This window comes from Ailuropoda melanoleuca, chromosome 15 (assembly GCF_002007445.2).
Source record: "Ailuropoda melanoleuca isolate Jingjing chromosome 15, ASM200744v2, whole genome shotgun sequence".
In the NCBI taxonomy this organism is placed as follows: domain Eukaryota; kingdom Metazoa; phylum Chordata; class Mammalia; order Carnivora; family Ursidae; genus Ailuropoda; species Ailuropoda melanoleuca.
The window spans coordinates 11955825-11970646 of record NC_048232.1 but is presented as its reverse complement, the minus strand read 5'-3'; the positions used below and the strand labels follow the sequence as shown (position 1 = coordinate 11970646).

Sequence of the window (14822 nt, the reverse complement as noted above, 5' to 3'; positions counted from 1 at the left end):
TCCAGGACTAGAGCTCCCACCTCCCCTGAAGCAGATGCCAGGATCTCTTTCAAAGTCTTTGGAATCCTGACTCTTGGGCTGGGCATTCCAACAGCAACTCCTTGGGTGTGGAACTTGGAAAGGCCACTTCAAAACTGTCTCGGCTGGGGCCCGACGACAGGCTGTGCTTCTGTGAAGGTCTGCAGGACGCCAAAATCATCTCCAGTGCTCCAGAAGGAGCAGCCAATGGAAGCCGCAGCTGAGACCCCTCCCACACACCCCCAGGGGTATCCAGGTCTCCTGCCTCCCTCCCTCCTGGCATGAGTGGCACAGACGTGAGGACCTGGCAGCTGGCTTCAGGGTCTGTAGAACCCTCTCTGCCCTGTGGTTCCCAAACGGAGCCTCAGCCCCTCCAAAAATGGCCTGGAGACAGCTGCTCCTCGCCTCCTGTCTCTCAGCTGCTGTACTCCTGACCAGTGAGTATGGGGCGGCTCCAGCATGGACTGGTGTTAGGTGAGGCTGCTTAGCTGGCCCAGGTAGAAAAGGGTAGGGGTGCTTACTGTTAAGACGGCCGTGCCTGGTGTGTGTGTGCGTGTGTGTACAACACAACACAGAAAGAACAGCTTACTTGGTGGTTTCCTGAGGAGACCGCTCTGCGACCGGCATGTGAGAGCTCCAGGGCCCCACAGTGGGGCCTGGCAATTCACAGTGTCTGGGAAGGACTGTCCCAGCCCAGCTCTGGGTGAGGGCTCCCCTTGAGGTGCTACAGCCCTCACCCTGTGCTCTCCCACAGTGCTGCAGGAGGGGACTGGCGCATCAGTGGGTACCCGGCAGGTGGCAGGACAAGAGGCCCAGGAAGGTGAGTGCAAGGGCCACCCAGGGCTGCAAGGGGGGTGGGCCAGCTACTGCAGTAGCCCTGGCAAGCCTGGGCTGGTTGTGATGGGCCTCTCTCGGGTTTCAGATGTAGAACAGAAGATTTTCATGCAGGAATCAGATGCGTCAAATTTCCTCAAGAGGCGCGGCAAGCGGTCCCCCAAATCCCGAGATGAGGCCAATGGTAAGGATGCTAGAGGCCTGCCTTCTGCTCGCCCCTCCCATTCCTTTCGCGTAGTCAGCTGGGCTGTGGGGACTGCAAGCGGACGGAGGGCTCCACTTGGCTACCGGGTATCAAAGTGGAATTCCACATTTCCTCGATTGCAGGTCACATCTTTGACCACACCGTCACGGTAAGGCACAAAAAGGGGCAGTGCTACATCGAATGCACTTAATAGAAAGAAGATGCATCCCAATTTCAGGAAGTGTAAAACGTTCAACAGAAATATGTTCTAGTCAGGAGGGAACACTATCTGGGTGTGTGCTTCCTGGAGGTATCGAACAGTGCCCCACGTGCAAGAGCAACCAAGAGCACTACAGGCAGGGAGAGGGCGCGTGGGACTGGGAGCTGGGACTCTGGGCTTGGTGACAGCTGTGTTGTCAAGTGGCCTTGGCCACTTCCTCCCTCTGGCCCCAGTTTCCTTATTTATAAGCCCCTGAAATTCTGGTATTCAGCCAGTAGTGATTTTTTTGTTTTTGTTTTGTTGTTGTTTTTAATTTTCATTTCCAATGCATTTGGAAGGCGTTTGAGCTTGGAAGTGTGTCTCCTTAGTCTGAAGTAGGCCCTGGTGTCCCCTGCCTGGCAGGGACTGTCATTTCCATGATCTGCCGACCCTTGAAGGCATCTGAGTTTTCTGCCCTTGAACTAGATTCTTCCAAGGACTCTTGAGCTCTGTCTCTGAGTCTGTGGCTTGATTCATTACTTGCGTGTGTGTCTGAATAAACTCTCTGTGTCCCTTGGCACTCTCAGCAAGGCTAACTTGCTCAGTAAAAATAACAGGACTGTTTTCAAATGATGAAAATGCTTGGAGATGAAATTCCTTCCCCCTCCCCGCAGCCGACTGGATAAGTACGAACCACACTGGGAAAATCTCCAGGCCTACCCAACTTGAAATTTAGAAGTTAGCAAATATCCAGACACACGGGAAGGGCTGTGATGAAGGCCGGTCAGTTCTTGATGGAAATCAGAGAAGCAGCCTCCTGGCAGACTTCCAGTGGGCAACAGGCGTCAATTTAGGAGAGGTGAATAGTTTCCATCCTCGTAAGCTGATTCAGAACCATGAGGAGTGTGATGAAGCCACAGGTCCCTCACCTCAAATAGAAACTGTGTGTGTCAGTCATGAGGGGCCCAGGACAGCCTGGTGAAGACGTGGGACGCACCTGAGTTCACCTGCTGTCACCTGGGCGACTCCCATGCATGGGCGGGAGAGCAATGCTCAGTTATGTCTCAGGCTGGGTAAAAGGCAAGTGACACTGATAGGCTGGAATCCGGAACCAGGAACAGGCACCTGACATCTCTAAGCAACTAGGTAAAGATGTAGGAGGTTCCTTTAGGATGAGAGGAGGCACTAAGAATGAAATGCAGCACCTGAGAAGGGATGTACATGACACACAGGATGCACAGGGTTGACGTGGCCTTTTGTCCCAAGACAAATCGTTCTTAGCCTTTGCTGAGTCTAGGGTCCCATTTGTCTCACCTTCAGAAAGGCAATTTGGGAAGACAGTTTCTTTTTCGAAGTACATAGGAATAGAAAATGCTTCTTTAGAATTGGTGATGGCTCATGAAGCACTTGCTTCCTACACTCCAAACCCCCTTCCCTCCCATCACCAGGGGGTTTCTGGGGCCTGGAGCAACACTGGGGCTCATGGTGGGTCATAAGGGGGATGGTGCCACGAAAGGTTTGCTCTGGGCCGAGTAGTGGAGTGTGGGCCCCTGGGGCTCTAGCTTGTCCCAAGCTATGCCCTCACCAACTGTGTGACTTTGATTAGGTCATTGCACCTCTCTGAGCCTCAATTCCCTCCTAAGAAATGTGTGGATGTGGGGCAGGGGTTAAGTGTGGGGGAAGGACTGGAGTACCAATTCCTTCTGCCAGACTCAAGAATCCTACAACTATGTGCATAAAGGCATAAATGTGGGAAAAACAAGGGACTTAACTAAGGAATCTACACTGAGATCAATTCACAGATAATTGGATTTTTACTCTGAGTTACATAAAATAATGTAATATAAATAACAAGTATTTAATTAATTTACTTATTATTGTAGGCCCCTTAACTTCCAAACATTTCAGATGGTTTATGGTATTATTATTGCACAAAGAAATACTTCGTTGTTTGTCTTAGCTCCCCTGTAATGTGGGGTGGGGCAGGAACCCAATGGCTTCCTCAGTTTCTCTGCTTCCAACATGACTGTACCCGACTTCCTCCTGCACGGCCAAGCTGGGGGGGGGGGGAAAAAGGGGNTACCCGACTTCCTCCTGCACGGCCAAGCTGGGGGGGGGGAACAACGGCGCCTCAGTCTCCCCTCTTTGATGTGATCATACAAGCGGAGTGAGAGGGGTTCTTGAGGGGCCAGTTCCTCCGGCACCAGACATGGCCTTCTTGCTATTGTGAATTTGTCCAGTTAAAGCCCAGTTAAAAGCAATTATCTTGATATTAAGAGAGCTTTCAATAATTTCCTTCAGACAACTAGAGTTCTCACACCAAAGAGGCCAAGATTTAAGGGTAGAAATGGATGAACCTGGAAACTCTTTTACACCAAAAAATCTCCGATCTAGAAAGATTTTTTCAGGCTAAATTAAAGCAGATGAAGAACAGCTGTACATGCTGGTGAAGTGCGATGTGTTTCAGGTGGGGATTCCCACGGGGGGTTCAAGGTGCTGCTGGGGGGGTCTTCAGTGTTCAACTGCCAAGGAATGGTCACCATATTTATATGTTCTTGGTGAGAGTTTTCACTTATCACTGGGGGTATTTCTTCTGACCACAGAGGTGTACCCCCCAATTTTATCATGTGGAACTCAGATTTCTCATAAAAAAGTTTACAGCTGGGGCACCGGGGTGGCTCAGTCAGTGAAGAGTCTAACTCTTGGTTTCAGCTCAGGTCATGATCTCAGGGTGGTGAGATCAAGCTCCACATCAGGCTCCACGCCCAGCGTAGATTCTGCTTAAGAGTCTCTCTCCCTTCCCCTCTGCTCCTCTCCCTGTTCTCTCTCTCAAATAAAATCTTAAAAAAAAAAAGTTTACAGCCAACTTTACTAGAATGCATTGCCTTAAAAATTAAGGGATACCTGCAGTATCGTCATCATCAGGAAGTTTACCTGATCACCTCATATTCTGTACCAGTTACCCACTGCCATGTACCAATGGACCCCGAATTCAGCAGCTTAAAACCAGATTTACTGTCTCCTAGTTGCTCAGCAGTCCAGATATGCCTCAGCTGGGGGCCTCAGGCTCAGCAACTTTCCCAGGCTGTAGTCATCTCAAGGCCTGACTTAAGATTTACCTTCCAACAAGCCTGACTATCCGTCAGGCCACCAGTTCTTTGCTATGAGTGGGCCTCTCCATAGCACTGTTTACAACATGGCAGCTGGCTTCCCTCAGAGCAAGAGATGCCCAAGAAGGAAGCCACATTCCATCATGTCTGCCAACTTCCATTCATTAGAAGAGAGTCATTAAGGCCAGCCCACACAAAGGGAAGGAACTGCCTAAGGAAATGGATACCAAGGATCCTCTCAGATCTATCTCATTTTATCATCCCTACCATCATTGTGCCCTGTATACATTTCTATCATAGCAGCCATACTGCTGGGCATGACTTGTTTTTGTATCTTTCTCCTTATCTGGATTATTGGCCTCTAAAATAGAGGGACAGAATCTTTCTTACTTGCCTTTTTAATCTGTGCCTGGGACACATTTTGGCTATGACAGGTGCTCAAAAACAGACTTGAAAGTATTAAAGTGAAATTAACTTTATTTTTTAAAAAAGATTTTGTTATTTGAGAGAGGGAGCCTGTGAGAAAGTGAGAACACGGACGGGACAGGGGGCAGAGGGAGAACTGGGCTCCCTGCTTATCTCTGAGCCCAACCTGGGGCTCGATCCAAAGACCCTGCGATCATGAACTGAGCCAAAGGCAGATGCTTAACCAACTGAGCCACCCAAGTGCACCAATGTGAAATTAACTTTAAGCTGATTATTCCCTCCTACAATTCATTTTTAATCATTGGATTTCTAGTTTCTAACTGGCCCAGTATACTCAGATCCACCACTAATTTTATGAGTGAAGCTAACTAGCTTTTCTCATTTGCAAAATGCAGTGCTTGGATGGGGTGAGTTCCTGGGTCCTTCAAGTTTTAAAGTCTGTGTCAGAAGTAAATCATCTTCATGAAGCTTCCATCTGCACCCCTCCTGAGCAATCCCTCCCCACTAGGTTCAAGTTGCTCAGGCAAAATGACCAGTGTTCCCCTAAATGCATGCAGCTGCCCCCATTCTTAGAGGCAACTATTGCTTCTTGCCTTTTCCCAGCGGAGAACAGGCAGAAGCTGCGGGCTGATGAGCTGCGGAGAGAGTATTACGAGGAACAAAGGAACGAGTTTGAGAACTTCGTGGAGGAGCAAAATGACGGTAAGAGCTCTTCAGCCACCCTCCTCGGGGAAGTGGGCCTTTGGGGAAAAATCAAAAGTTGCTTCCACATCTCCCTAGACTTCAATTAGAGGAGGGAGGTGTAAGTGAGGCTCTTTCCTCAGTTCACATCTATTGGAGTCTTGAAGAAAGTAAGTCACACCAATGGGACAGAACTTGAGAAGGCACGAAGAGGACACAACACCTAGATTTCCACTGGCTCAGGGAATTTTTGGCTGATTCTATTTTCTCCTCCTACCTGGAGGAGGTGGTGGCCCATGTTCCCTGTCTTAGCACCTATGCTAGTGGCTTAGCTCTGGTGACAGGTGCGTTGGAAAGATTTCAAGCTCACTTTCAACTCCCCTGGATTCACATCAACATAATGGCTCTAGGAACTACTCATTCTGGCCTTCGCTCACCTATTCACTATATCAGTATCTTTTTTTTTTTAAGATTTTACTTATTTATTTGAGAGAGAGAGCGCACAAGCAGGGGGAGCAGCAGGCAGAGGGAGAGAGAGAAGCAGGCTCCTTCCTGAGCAAGGAGCCTGATGCGGAGTTCGGTCCCAGGACCCTGGGATCATGACCTGAGCCAAAGGCAGACACTTCACTGACTGGGCCACCCAGGTGCCCCTATAATCAGTATCTTATCTGACAGGTTTAACCAAACCAGGAAATCCGACCTCAGAAAGCAACTCACTGATAGCGCTGGGCACATTCTAAGTTTGATATGCTTTGCTTGTGCCCTTACGCAACTGCTGTCTTTTCTTTTTTTCTTTTTTTAAAGATTTTATTTATTTATTTGACAGAGAGAGAGACAGCCGGCGAGAGAGGGAACACAAGCAGGGGGAGTGGGAGAGGAAGAAGCAGGCTCATAGCGGAGGAGCCTGATGTAGGGCTCGATCCCATAACGCCGGGATCACGCCCTGAGCTGAAGGCAGACGCTTAACTGCTGTGCCACCCAGGCGCCCCAACTGCTATCTTTTCTAAACCTTGGCTTTTGTGTCAGTCTCTTGCCAGGCAAACGACACACTTCATTCCCTGCCTCAGCCCTTGGACAGACAGGACTCCTGCCTCCCTCAGGCAATGCTGATTTCACCAAGGCCGCAGTGGTGACAGCTGGGTGTAGGCATGGGCAGAGGCAGAGGGAGATGTTGTTTTTGAACCAGTCTCCCATGGCATGGGATGGGACTTTGCATCTATTAAGTGTCCTCAAGTGTCATCCAGAGCAAAACCCTATAGAAACACTGATTAGGGCTAAGGCTAGCAGGCCGGAGTGTGCATTTACATTTATTTCTGTTCTGGTCTTTCCCCCACACTTCAAGATGGAAATGCTCCCGAGCAAGCTCCTGAATGTACGTGAGCTTGGACAAAAGGCCCCAGTTTAGGTGAGCTTTGCTAGAGAAAGTCTGTGATTTTCGTTCTGAAGTCATGAGCCTCCTGGCTTGTATGCTCTGGTGGATTTTGGAGGTAGCACTCTCTGAGGGCATCTCTTAGGAAAAGGATACAATCACCAGGTACCAAGGGCTGCAGGCCATGCCCACTGGCTCACAGGTGGCACCTGACCCCTGCAAACAGGTACTGGGCTTCGATCCCACCAAATCAAGCTTTTCTGGGAACATCCTGGGAAAAATAAACCCAGGCTGTTGTAACTCAGAGGCAAAATATTTCTGTTTGACATTTGTTTACCTTGGTGAACAGCCTGGGGAGAGGCATTTAAAAAATGAGAACGTGGCCTGCAAAATTCCTTCAGGGTCTTTTTTTCTTTTTTTTGAACTCACCGTATTAATAATAGGACTTTATTCTGGGCATTTGAAAATGTTTCCGATCCAAATCCCTAGCATCTGGGCAGAGAACACTCACTGTTTTCCCTTTCACATTGAATTAGGGTGAGGGGCCAGGCACTCGAGGGATGGCCAGTCCTCTACCAAAGCCAGAGAGACAGCCATCGGGGGCCTGAGGCCTTGCCCACAAAGATGAAGACTGCAGGCCAGGACGTGGGCGTACGGGGGTTGTAATGACGGAGCTGTTGTCACTGGTTGAGCACTTGGCTCTGTCTGGCGCTGTTCTGAACCACCCAACCCTTACACCCAGCCTCTCGGGTCTTACAATTTCTGTTTTTGTTTCAAAAACTCAGGCTTAGAAAGGAGCTTGAATATCCAAAGTGCCATCACTAGTCAGGGATTCGAACCAAGGTATGTTTACCAGCCAAGAAATGTTCTTATAAATGAAGGATGATCAGGTGCGTGGAGGTCTTGGGGGATCCTCTTTGATCCGGGAATTGGTCCCTGCAGTTGGATGGAGTGAGGAGTGATGTGAGTAAGGAGAGCATGCCCTCCCCACCCCCACCCCCAGCCCCTCCAGGGCTGCTCAATAAAGGAAGGAGGCAAAAAGGTAGGGCAGGTCCAGCCTGCCTGAGGGCAAATGCTGATGTGAAATACATCTCAATTTTCCTCCTCTCCCCTCACCTCTGCCCCAGAGCACATGACTGCAGTGTGTTAGCCCACACCGGGTTGGTGAAACCTCTACCCCAGGGGAGTGCTCTCAGCCCTTCCCTGAGGCCCCCACACACTCCTCAGTCAGGACCCTGGTTTTTCAGTTGGCTATTTTGATCTGACCATGTCACCTAGTCTCAGAATAACCAGCAGCCGCAGCAAGTTTGGTCCCACCCTTTAAAAGCAAATGCTGAGGGATGACCATGGATAAATGACAGGCCTAGGATTTCCAAAGGAGGAAGTTTAGGTAGGTGGTCTGGATCAGAGGGACCTTCCTGAGAGCCTGAGAACACCATCTTGAAGGCCCATCAGCCCATCCAGGACACCGGACCTCCTCTGGGAAGGCTGTGGCTCCTGGTTATTTCTCTACTCAAAAACCACCAGTTTTATGAGGCAAAGATGCTCTTTATGCCTTTGAGTTCTGCCTCTGGAAGTGCCAGGATAAAGAGTGTGTTGAGCTCCTACCTCTGCGGTCTGTGTGGGAGCAAATGTCTCCTTCTACCTTCAAAGCCGGAAGCCTGGGTTGGCCCATCTGGGCTTGGCTGCATGACACCTGGCTTGGCTAAAAATGCTCAGCCACAGGTGGTCCCCTACACAAAAGCCACACTGTTCGGGCCTTTACCAGGGAGGCCTTCCCTTTGTCTAGGTGAAATGGTGTATGAAGAAACTGGCACGACCTGGAGGAAAAAAAATCAACTTCTATGTCAAAATCATGTTCTCAAGATTCGCAAAGAGTAGCTGATCTATCTGGCCTGAGAAAGGTCTGAAGGGCTGAAGACCCAAAGCTCCAGCCAAGGCCTGATTCTAAGCCAGGCTGTCCTGGGGTACTAAGTCCCAAAGGTGATTTCCAGCATCAAGGATAGCACCAACTCCAAGCTCACAGAGGACGGAAACTTACCCAGCAGTCACGATGCCTGAACACCCAGTGGTAACAGGGGGTCCTTCTTGTCGAGGGCATCTGGCTTTCACGGGGGCTAAGGACCACGCTGACGCCCATTTTCTCCGCATCCTGACTTCACCATTCAAACCATGCCCCAGAGAACGAGGTTCACTGGCACCAAAGTCAGGTTCACAGGCTTTTTGGTGGTGAAGCCCACATTTGAAAAAACAGAGGCAAGGACAATTTTTGAGGTTCTGAGCCCTTGATACTATCTTTTTCTGTTAGAACTTCCTATCCTCCCAACATTTTCCTCAACTACTTAAAAACTGTGGTAAAATTTACATAAAATTTGCCATCGTCACCATTTTTAAGCGTACAAGTTGGTGGCATTTAGCACATTCACACTGTTGTGCCACCAGCACCACTATGTATTCCTAGAACCCTTTCATCACCTCAGAGAGGAACTCTGTACCCATTAGGCAACAGTTAACTCCCCATTCCCCAGTCTCTGCTCACCTTGAATACATTTCAGGCTCTACCAATTTGTCTGTTCTATGTATTTTATAGAAGTCGAATTACACAGCACATGTCTTTTTGTGTCTGGAGTATTTCATTCCTTTTTATGACTGAACGAATAATACATGTGTGTGTGTATCACTTTTTGTTTGTTCATTCATTTGCCCCTGTTTTCACTTCTCTTAGCTATATACCTAGGAGTAGAATTGTTGGGTTATGTGGTAATGCTATTTAACTTTTTGAGGAGTCTTATGTTTGCCTTTTTACACACTGAGGGACTTGTGAAATCTGCTCGTGCTTTCATGGTCCCTAACAATGACAAGCAGTGTGGGCTTGGTGTCAGGAGCCTAATTCTACAATTGAACAAAGTTGTTATTCCGAGAATGTCTGATTAAAGACAGCAAAATCAGGACTTTCTTACTAAAAACTACCTTCTGTTCTTTTCAGCCTTTTACTTTGAAAAATCTCCAACATATGCAAAAGTATACAGTTCAATGAACCCATATAATCATCACCCAGAATCAATGATTATCAAATTTCCCTCCATTTTGCTTCACCCACCCCCTTTTCTGGATAGTTCTTAAAACATTTTATTTTTAAAGCCTGAGAAAAAATTACTCATAACGCCACCACTTGAAGTGGACAGTTATTTCCATCCATGATGTATTTTTCCAACCATAAGCCTATCATCTCTTTTCGTTACTGTTCTGTTCTCTTTGTGCTTCATTTCTTAGGTGTTGCCTCTTTGAGCCAGTTGTTACCTCTCCGTGCTTTGCTGGCTGTGTAGGGGAAAGAGCACAGGACTGAGACACAAATTTTGATCTTGGCTCTCCTGGCTTCCAGCTCTGTCTCCTGCCTGGGCTTGGCTCCCAAAGTGAGGCCTTTCGACTCACTGTTCTATCAGGTCTTTCAACTCAGATGTTCTGTTTGGCACAGTTTGTTCGTGTCGCCACAGGGTAGGCAGTTTGGGTTGACAGCTGCCAAGAGCTTGGTGGCTCTCCTCAGATCAGAGTCCTCTCCATGCTAACAGGACCATTTTATTTCTGCTCCTCAGAACAGGAAGAGAGAAGCCGGGAAGCTATTGAGCAATGGCGCCAGTGGCATTATGATGGCCTGTACCCATCATATCTCTACAACCGCCACCACATCTGACCTCATCTTGACAGACCAAGACGACGGAGCAAACTCACATATCCACTGCAGGTGTTTGAACAACGCTTCCATACAAACAGGCCCCTTCAAAGGGTCTCACCTTGGGGCTGTGTAAACACACATGCCTTGTGCTCAGATGGATTAAGATGCTCTGGCTTTTGCTTCTTTGCAGATGATTTTCTGAGTTGGGCAAACACCTGCGGGGCCTCCTAGTAACCTACAGTAACTCCCCCTTCCTTAGCCATTGTTCCCACAGTAAGACTCCTGTCCTGTAGAACAATGAAAAGGATCACAATAAAGAGAAAAGATGACATGTTTGCTTACAGCTTAGAAATAAAAGTGCTGAGTCGACACTATCATCTTTTGAAATCTCAAACTGTCATGCCAACTTGTCTCCCTGAGCCTGACTGACACGTTACTCTCACTGACTTAGGCATTTGAAACCCTGAACTCAAGGTGTATTGCTCATAATATTCTTAGTCTGTCTCAGTAAGTCACACAAGTGAAAGAGAAATGTTAACACAACTGTTTAGGCTAAGACCATTCTCTGGGATGGATACTGAGACTAGATGTTTCCTCATGTCTCTGAAGAGTTTCAAGGTTCAACTGTGGTTTCTTAACTGCATCAAATCAGAAGCCAGGGTTATAGCAAGGCCAGCTATAACCAAAACTGTAAAGCAGAAATTTAGCTTTGGTGTTACCTCAGTTTTCCTCCTAGTGCCTGTAGGCTTTAGCATAAAGCTGCCATAGCATCATGTAACAAACTGGGTAGCTTGACACAATAAAAATGGATTCTCTTACAGTTCTGGAGGCTGGAAGTCTGAATTCAAGGTATCAGCGGAGCCATGCGCCCTCCCTCTCTCTAGGGGAGGATCCTGCCTTGCCTGCTGCAGCTTCTGGTGGCTCCAGGACTCCCTGCCTGGTGGCAGCAGCACTCCGATCTTCACATCTGTTGTCACAGGGCCTTTTCCTTTGTGTCTTCACATCGTCTTTCCACTGTTTGTCTGTGTCTCTGCTCTTCTTCTTCTTTTTTTTTAAGATTTTGTTTATTTATTCGACAGAGATAGAGACAGCCAGCGAGAGAGGGAACACAAACAGGAGGAGTGGGAGAGGAAGAAGCAGGCTCATAGCGGAGGAGCCTGATGTGGGGCTCGATCCCATAACGCTGGGATCACGCCCTGAGCCGAAGGCAGACGCTTAACGACTGCGCCACTCAGGTGCCCCCTCTGTCTCTGCTCTTCTTGATGTCACTTTATTTTTTTTTTAAGTCAACTCTACACACAACGTGGGGCTTGAACTCACAAACTCAAGATCAAGAGTCACGTGCTCTACCTTCTTATAAAGACCCCAGTCATAATGAATTAAGGGGAGGACCCAACTCAGCTTCTAACAGTGCCCCTTTCTTCTCTCCCAACCACCCCACTTCCTGCCCCAGACTCACCATCTATCCTACTTTACCCTTGCTCTCAACTACCCTCGGGAATTCCCTACTAAGAATGAAGAACAATCAAGAACAGCTGCAGCAGGCACCTCCGTGGGGACACAGTATATGAGAAGATAGAGAGGAGTCTAGAGGAAGTACAAGCATCCCCTCTTAGCGACCTCCCTGTCCCCCACCATGGGGCCACTGCTTCCCCTGAAACCTGGGTCCCTGGCTGGCTAGTCCAGTCTGCTTCTGAGGTTGGGATCCCAGGGCAGCGTAGGGGGACTTTGCTTTAAGGCAAAGCTGCTCAGCTGGGGTAAAATACTCCACCAGAGGCGGGACGATTTATTAGAGCAGGCCATTTTGTAACGAATGCATGTATTTTTAAGTAATCTTTTAAAAGGCTGATAAGATCCTAATGATTAAGCAATCATACATATTCCAAGTCACCTCATCTACGGTCAGCACTGTATTTTCTCACACGAACTCCAAGCAGGAGCTGAACCGGCCTTGGGAAGGCAAGAGGGGCACGGGGCAAACTCTATCATTAAACGCTGTCACCTGGGCAGGTGGAATAGAGGAGCCGTTCTCTTCTCAGGAGTCCTGGGATTCACACTTCAGAGATTCAAGCTTGGGCCCAAGTCCCAGCACGACAAAAGCCAAAGCAGTGCCCAACTTTTCCACTGCATGATGCGCTTGTGTTCATTGCGCCTTAAGCCGGGAGACTGGCAGCGGAGCCTCCAGAATACTCTGATGACCCTCCAAGCGTCCTCCGAAGTCGCGCTACCGACTACACGTTCGCCGTCTGCGGGCCTGTCTAAACGGGGTCAAATTAGAATGCTTCCAAAAGAAAACCAGCAGAGTAATGAAAACTTTCCTCAGAACTGGAAAAACATGCACAAAATATTTAACGGAAAGCTGCTATTTCACCACTTAAAATGTTTTTTATACATTTACTCATCCTTACCAATCTTTTTTTTTTTTTTAAACATTTCCACTGTAAAATTATTTCATTTACAATATGTGCTCAATGTAGCGAATTCAAGCAACGCAGAAATCCATTACACACGGGGTGCCCGGCTGTGTCTGGCTGGCTCAGTCAGTAGAGCATGCAACTCTGGATCTTGGGGTTGTGAGTTCGAGCCCCATGTCGGGTATAGAGATTACTTAAAATCTTACCAAAAAAAAAAAAAAAAAAAAAAAAAGGAAATCCATCACACATAAGGAGAGTTCTTCCTTTTTGCTTAATTCTACTCTGAGGTATGCCCTGTCAGTGGCTTGGTATGTATCCTTCCACTTTTCCTATCTATTCTCACACACATACTTCATTCTTTATAAAGGCAAAATGACATGTAATTATGCAAATCATGATAGCCCCACATTCAGTGCAGATCTGAGTTGGCCACACGGAACTGGCTGATACCAAAGTTGAGCTCCGAAAACTCCCTTTTTCTAACAAGGTCTAACAAGAGTATTTGCCTCGACCAAGTAGCTCATTATTATATTGTCACAGGCATGTTCCTTGCTTCTTTCCAAAAGCAAGGAGAGCACCCCAGAGTTGGGTCCTTTCACTGTAATCCTTTTCATGGTGGAGCTGGTGCAGCTCTCCCCAGCTTAAGCACACTTCTCTGTGAGGTCATGGGTGCTCAGGGAATTGTCTGTGCTCTTAAGTTTTCCTTCAATAAGCCCTATCGTGTATTTACATCACATGGCCCTAGTGGGGAGTGTGTTTGTGTGTGTCTTTGCTCCCTCTGCATGAATATGCTAGACTTTACTTACCCATTCCTCTATTAGTAAGATAGGTTTCTGGAAATGAAATGATGGGATAATTTACACACGTTAAACTGGATAAATCAGACTTCTCTTCGAAGATTTATATGTGCTTCCTGTCACTGGACACCTTTGCCAATCCTTTTTTTTTTTTTTTAAAGATTTTATTTATTTATTTGACAGAGAGAGAGACAGCCAGCGAGAGAGGGAACACAAGCAAGGGGAAGTGGGAGAGGAAGAAGCAGGCTCCCAGCATAGGAGCCTGATGTGGGGCTCGATCCCAGAACGCCAGGATCACACCCTGAGCCAAAGGCAGGCGCTTAATGACTGAGCCACCCAGGCACCCCTTTGCCAATCCTTTCTTAAACCAAGCAAACTGAGAATATTGGCAGAAAGGTCGGGAAAAGGGAACTCTTTCAAGATACATTGTCCATGGTGTTTCCTCAGACAGAAAATGTCATCTTCAGCTCTAGTCTCCAAATCACACCCCATCTGCAGGAGCCACACATTTCCACGAGCTACCCCACAGCCTTTGGGCCTGTTTTCAACAGAAAGGCCCTTTAGGAAATCTGCTCTTCTCCGCAGCCTTCACTGAAAGGACCAGCAGCTTTAAACGAGAACGTGATCACGCTGGAAGAAATTGGCATCAAGGAAAAACCCTGCAGATGCCTCAAAATTTCATTACTATTTTTACTTATTACCTGATGAGACAAATTGAGAATGAGTATTTCCAAGTTTCAAAACGTAAATCTCAACAGAAAGTAATGGAATTCTGCTGTTTACCTGCTATTTTCCATCTCTGATCTTAACTGGGGAAATCAGTCAGCTTGAGCAGAATGAAGGTCAGAGGTGTTCCTCTCTGGATTACTGGGCAGGAGATGAGAGCATGGGCCCCATCTGCTTCCTACTGCACCCCTGAAAGGGGCAGAACAGGGAGTCTTATAGAACTGGCCAGTCTTGCCTCGGTCTAGCTCTTGTGGATGGGGCTCCTCACAGCACTTCATCCCACACCTAGGTGAGAAATTCTTGCTGAGAGGTGCATAGGAGCAACACATTCCTGTCCTTAGCTGGTTACTAAGTGAGAGAAGACATGGCGAGCCAACCAGCTGCGGTTTTT

General features: G+C 47.8%; 2 protein-coding genes across 2 annotated transcripts in view; one reads left to right on the top strand and one right to left on the bottom strand.

The window, feature by feature from the left end:
- Positions 1-371: 371 nt before the first annotated feature.
- UCMA (upper zone of growth plate and cartilage matrix associated) lies at positions 372-10512 on the top strand. Its single transcript, XM_002925615.4, has 5 exons — positions 372-455; positions 773-838; positions 941-1036; positions 5375-5473; positions 10415-10512. The coding sequence occupies exons 1-5, from the start codon at positions 398-400 to the stop codon at positions 10510-10512; spliced, it is 417 nt and encodes a 138-aa protein (XP_002925661.1). The 5' UTR covers positions 372-397.
- A 1226-nt stretch (positions 10513-11738) lies between these two features.
- The window catches only part of MCM10 (minichromosome maintenance 10 replication initiation factor), a 45251-nt gene continuing 42167 nt past the window's right edge, over positions 11739-14822 (bottom strand). The window contains exon 18 of the mRNA XM_034643880.1: positions 11739-12752. The gene's annotated coding sequence lies outside the window, so the exon portion shown is untranslated. The remainder of the gene's footprint in view (positions 12753-14822) is intronic.